Source organism: Nicotiana attenuata, chromosome 3 (genome assembly GCF_001879085.1).
Source record: "Nicotiana attenuata strain UT chromosome 3, NIATTr2, whole genome shotgun sequence".
NCBI lineage: Eukaryota > Viridiplantae > Streptophyta > Magnoliopsida > Solanales > Solanaceae > Nicotiana > Nicotiana attenuata.
The window spans coordinates 12,180,604-12,187,256 of record NC_031991.1 but is presented as its reverse complement, the minus strand read 5'-3'; the positions used below and the strand labels follow the sequence as shown (position 1 = coordinate 12,187,256).

General features: G+C 44.8%; 1 protein-coding gene across 1 annotated transcript; it reads right to left on the bottom strand.

The window, feature by feature from the left end:
* On the bottom strand, positions 204–623 carry LOC109224732 (RNA-directed DNA polymerase homolog; the record flags this gene model as incomplete). Its single annotated transcript, XM_019389257.1, has 1 exon — positions 204–623. A coding segment is annotated over exon 1 (420 nt), but the record flags the coding sequence as incomplete, so codon positions are not given.

Here is a 6,653-nt window from a genome sequence, read left to right as displayed (position 1 = left end):
TGGGTCAATCTGGTCATCGGGGCTGCGATAGATGAAAACCCCTCCACGAACCGTCTGTAGTAGCCTGCCAACCCCAAGAAACTCCGAATCTATGTAGCTGATGCTGGTCGAGGCCAGTTCTTGACTGCCTCAATCTTCTTCGGGTCCACCTGAATACCCTGTGCTGATACAACATGACCTAGAAATGCAACCGAACTCAACCAGAACTCGCACTTCGAGAACTTAGCATACAACTGACTATCCTTCAGAGTCTGAAGAACCACTCTGAGGTGCTGCTCGTGCTCCTCCTGGCTGCGGGAGTACACCAAAATATCATCAATAAAGACTATTACGAACATGTCCAAATATGGCCTGAACACTCGGTTCATCAACTCCATGAATGCTGCTGGGGCATTGGTCAACCCAAACGACATGACCAGGAACTCATAATGCCCGTACCGAGTGCGGAATGTTGTCTTAGGGAAATCAGATGCCCTAATCCTCAACTGATGGTAGCCAGATCTCAAGTCTATCTTTGAAAACACCTTCGCACCCTGAAGCTGGTTAAACAAATCATTAATCCTCGGCAGTGGATACTTGTTCTTAATCGTCACTTTGTTCAATTGCCGGTAATCAATGCACATCCTCATCGAACCATCTTTTTTCTTCACAAATAACACCGGCGCACCCCAAGGAGAAACACTGGGTCTAATGAAACCCTTCTCCAGCAAATCCTGCAACTGATCTTTTAACTCTTTCAACTCTGCTGGGGCCATGCGATACGGCGGAATGGAAATGGGCTGAGTGCCCGGAGCCAGGTCAATATAAAAATCAATATCCGTGTCGGGCAGCATACTTGGCAGGTCTGAAGGGAAAACCTCGGGGAACTCCCGAACAATAGGAACAGAATCAATAGAAGGGACCTCTGCGCTAGAATCACGAACATACGCCAGATAAGCTAAACACCCCTTTCGACCATGCGTCGAGCCTTCACATATGAGATAACACTGCGAGTAGCATGACCTGGGGTCCCTCGCCACTCCAATCGGGGCAAATCTGGCAAAGCCAGGGTCACGATCTTGGCGTGACAATCCAAGATAGCATGATACGGGGACAACCAATCCATCCCTAATATAACATCGAAATCTACCATGTCTAAGAGCAATAAATCAACACGGGTCTCAAGACCCTCAAACACTACCACACAAGAACGATGAACTCGGTCGACCACTATAGAATCCCCCGCCAGTGTAGATACATAAACAGGAATACCCAAAGCATCACTAGGCATAACTAGGTAGGGTGAAAAATAGGACGACACATATGAATACGTAGACCCAGGGTCAAATAGCACTGAAGCATCCCTATCACAGACCAGAATAGTACCTGTAATAACTGCATCTGAAGACTCAGCCTCTGGTTTGGTTGGGAGAGCATAACACCGGGGCTGGGCCCCACCTCCCTGAACCATATCTCTGGGACGATCGGCTACTGGCTGGCCCCTACCTCTACCGGTCCGAGATCCACCTCTACGGTCTCTACCTCCACCTCTATGATCTCTACCCCACCTCTAGCTGGTTGGGCGGCCTGTGGATCACCTGATGCCTGAATCATAGGACGAGGACCCTGCTGCTGAGAGCTGTCAGAAGCTCGAGGGCAATACTTGGCAATATGTCTCGTGTCTCCACACGTGTACAAGCCCTCGACTGCTGAGAATAACGGAGTGGTGGTGCGCTGATAGGTGCTAATGGTGAACTGAAAAGCTGCTGGTCAGAAGACTGCAGCTGAGAGTCACGACCACCTGAAGTACCATGTGAGACCTGTAGGGCTGACTGAAAGGGCCTCGGAGGATGGCCTCTACCATAAGAATCCCCACCTCCAGACGAGGTACCACAGAATCTACCTGCATGATGGGGTCTCTTGTCTGACCCATGACCACCTCCCCGTGCAAGAGCCATCTCAACTCTACGGGCCGTATTGGCCGCCTCCTGAAAAGAAATCTCACTACCAGCTCCCATAGCCATCTGGAGACGGATCGGCTGAATCAATCCATCAATAAACCTCCGCACCCTCTCTCTCTCGGTGGGGAGTATAATAACAGCATAGCGTGTTAGATCAATGAACCGAGTCTCATACTATGTGACTATCATAGAGCCCTGCTGGAGGCGCTCGAACTGCCTGCGAAGAGCCTCTCACTGAGTAACTGGGAGAAACTTCTCCAAAAACAACTCTGCAAACTGGTCCCAAGTCAATGATGGCGACCCTGCTGGTCTGGATAAACAATAGTCCCTCCACCAAGTCTTGGCGGATCCTGCCAGTCGAAAGGTGGCGAAGTCGACCCCATTGGTCTCCACAAGACCCATAGTCCGAAGGATCTCATGGCAGCTGAATAAGAAATCCTGTGGATCCTCTGAAGAAGTGCCACTGAAGGTGGTGGTGAAAAGCTTGGAGAACCTATCAAGCCTCCATAAAGCATCTGAGGACATAGCCGCTCCATCGCCGGCCTGAGTCACAATACCTGGCTGAACCGCCACAGCTGGCTGAACCACTAGAACTTGAGCCTGGGGAGCTACCTGCTCCGGAGTACGTGTAGCAGGAGTCTGAACTCCTCCTCCAGCCCGAGAAGTGGCTGGTGCTACTGGAAGCAAACCCGCTCTAGTGACGCTCTCCACAAAGCCTACCAATCTGACCAGAGCGTCCTGAAGAACTGGGGTGGCTATGAACCCCTCTGGGACCTGAGCTGGGCCCACCGGAGCTGCTGGGGCTGGAACCTCCTCATCATAATCAGCATGAGGCTCCACCTCTGGGACTGCTGCTCGGGGCTGAGCTCTGCCCCTGCCTCAGCCTCTGGCGCGGCCTCGGCCTCGCCCTCTGCCCCTCGTAGGAGCTACTACTGGGGGCTCGGGCTGCTGCGCGGTAGAAGAGGAAGCACATGTTCTCGCCATCTGCGAAAGAACAGAGTGGAAAGAAATCAGTATTTGAGAAAAGATCGCACGACAAAAGAACAAAGTGAAATTTTCCTAACTCCGTAGCCTCTGGGGAATAAATACAGACGTCTCCGTACCGATCCCTCACGACTCTACTGAAGTTTGTCCGTGAGTAGCGAGACCTATGTAAACCTAGCGCTCTGATACCGAAACTTGTCAACGACCCGGATTTCCCACCATCGGGAGTCGTGATGGCGCCTACTATCGGAGCTAGGCAAGCCAAGCATTAAAACATTCTCTGATGACATCTCAACAATATAAATAAAACGAGTCATTTAAATAAAAGCGGAAGTCTTAAAAGCATAGATAATTGAAAACCAAAATGCGGAAGTTCAATAACATCTCTACCCAGATCCGGTGTCACTAACTCACGAACTACTAAAGAGTGCTAAAAACAAGTCTGAATAGAAGTACATCAATGTTTGTCTCGTTACAAGGAAAACAAACTAATAACATAAAAGGGACTCCGGCCTGCGGACGCCAGCTAGGATACCTCGAAAGTCCCTGGACTGAAGTCAGCTCCCAATCAACTACTGCTGTGGTCCAAAAGCNGAGGATGAAGTGGACGGCGTGCCACACGATCCCATAGTACATATTTATAAGTGGTCGGCGCGCCACACGATCCCATTTCATAATTCATAAGTGGACGGCGTGCCACACGATCCCATAGTGTATATTTATAAGTGGTCGGCGTACCACACGATCCCATAGTATATATTTATAAGTGGTCGGCGTGCCACACGATCCCATTTCATAATTCATAATACATATAATCTTTCTAGAGGAAGCCCCATTAGGAGAATTCAACAACATAACGATTTAACCCGGCAAGGGTACAACTAACAACCCAAATATTCCAGCAAGGGAGAATACATATAACGCTTAAATCCCGGCAAGGGAGCATCAACAATAATAGACTACGTGTCCCGGCAAGGGAATAATCACAACACTTCCTCTTTTAATCGCTTCTTTCTCAATTATCAATTTCCAGTTCGAGCCAACGCTCCAATAATATACCAATCACATTTCTTCCTCAACCATTCACATTATATGAAACTTATCAATTAAACAAGGAAGATGTATCACAAAAATCCGAATCAACACAATTAGGACTCACGGTCATGCTAGACTCCGGTGCATAGATAACCGTCACCATGCCTATACACCGTACTACACATTTAGCAGATAGCAAATAACATCCTAGTCCTATTCCCTCAAGCCAAAGTTAGAACAAACACTTACCTCAAATGCTCCAAAAATCCACTCAAGCCTCTAGTATAGCTTTACCCCTCGAATTCACCACAAAACCGCTCGAATCTAGTCACAAATTACTTGAATGCATCAACAAATGCTAATTGAATCAACTTGAATGCGTGAAAATGAATTTCCCAAAGTTTTACTCAAAAATACCCAAAACGCCCCCGGGCCCACGTGGTCAAAACCCGAGGTTCGGACCAAAACCTGGTTACCCATTCCCCCATGAGTTCATATCTATGATTTGTTTTGAAATCGGACCTCAAATTGAGGTCCAAATCCCCAATTTTAAGAAAACCTAGTTCTACCCAAAATCCCCATTTTCACCCATGGAAATCCTTGATTTTAAGATAAAAACATGTTTACTGATGTTAGAGATTGAAGAAATTAAGTAAAAGTTGACTTACAATTGATTTGGAAGAAGGTTTGTGCTTGAAAAATCGCCTATGGAGTTTGTGTTTTGAAAGAATGAAGAAAATGGGTTTAAAATTCGTCTAAGTATGAAATAACTGAGCCTCAGGTATGGGAATTGCGAAACTGGGTTCGCAATTGCGAACCCCGACCCTGCTATGTTGGGAATTGCGAAGAATGGTTTGCATTTGCTAACAACGAGCCTCCGAGCAGACTTCGCATTTGCGAAGAAACGCGTCGCAATTGCGACTGGGCGGCCCTTGCATATGCGAACGAATTGTCGCATTTGCGACCCAAGCAAAGATTTCCCCTTTTCGCATTTGCGATGGAGGATCTGCAATTGCGAGTCTCGCATTTGCGAGAAATCTTTCTCAAATGCGAAAATACCAGACCTGACCTGCAATTTTTTTTTCCAAAGTTCAAAAATGCAACTCGCGGCCTATTCAAATCTCACCCGAGCCCTCGGGGCTCCAAACCAAACATGCACACAACCTCAAAAATATCCTATGGACTTACTCGTGCGATCAAATCGCCAAAATAACATCAACATCAATGAATCAAGCCTCAAAATCATCATTTTCATTTCAAACTTCATAAACTTTCAACTTTAGATATTTAGGTCCGAAACACGTCAAATGACGTCCGATTTCGACCAAACTTTACAGAAAGCGCTTAACACATATTTAAGACTTGTACCGGGTGTCGGAACCAAAATACGAGCCCGATGCCATAGTCTTTTAATCAATTTTCATTTCCATTTTTTCTTAAAAATTCCAGAAAAATAATTTCACCGAAAAATTCTTTTCCTCGGGTTCTAGACCTCGGATTTCGACTCCGGGCACATGCCCGAGTCCCATATTTTTCTACGGACCCTCCAGGACTGTCAAATCACGGGTCCGGGTCCGTTTACCAAAAATGTTGACCGAAGTCAACTTTAATCATATTAATATCAAAATTCATCATTTTTCACACAGAATTCATATTTAAGCCTTCTGGCTACACGCCCGGACTGCGCACGCAAATCGAGGCAAGTAAAAGTGAGGTTTTTAAGGCCTCGGAAGCGTGGAAAACAAGAGAAATCCGGTGATGACCCTTTGGGTCGTCACATTATGTGTGTGTATATATATATATATATATATTAGAGAACATAAAGCGCTAGGAACACAGGGTCGGGTTATTTTAGGGATTGCTTAAATTGTAAATTGATTCATAGACTTATAACCTACTCAGATGCATTGTTGAATATTAAAAACAAAACGTCTCGACTTATATCAATTAATCTGTTATAATTGATTCATCGACTTATAACCTAGTGATGAATGAATGTAATTCATATACTCTGTTATAATACAAATAATGAGTACTATTATATCAATTAATAGAATAATATTATATTGGTTTATCAATTTATTAATTATTCGTACGTAGTAATGTATAAGATTGATCATCAATCACAATATAGTTTATGCGTGTGTATGAAATTACTCATATACTTAATATAACTTAAAAAATTTCTTTACATACATGCTATTATAATCTATTAAAAGTAAATACCTAGTTAATATAATTTTCTTTAAAGATTATGCTTATAGTTTATAATTATTTATAATAATTGTAGTTAAATAAAATAAATATGTATAGCTAATAAGAATTTTTTTATAGCTTATAATATTTAAAAACTAAAATAGAAAAAAAATATTTAAATATTGTTTTTTTAGAAATAGACTTTGGTCGCTATTTTGGTCAAACGGTCAAAACTTAATTACCTACCAAAAATAGCGACCAACGTTGGTCGCTTTTTCTAAAACCAGACTCAAAAACGGGTCCCGCCCCCCCATTTCTCTTATTTTCTTCCCCAAAATTTTTTCAACTCTCAACACATTCCCCTCCCCTTCTCTATTTCCCTCACACAAATCCCATTCCCCCACCCCGCGCCACCACTGCGACCGCCGGACTGCCGCCGCCAACTGCCGCCGCCCATGCCACCACTGCCGCTGCCCCTCTCTCTCCTTCTCCACCTAA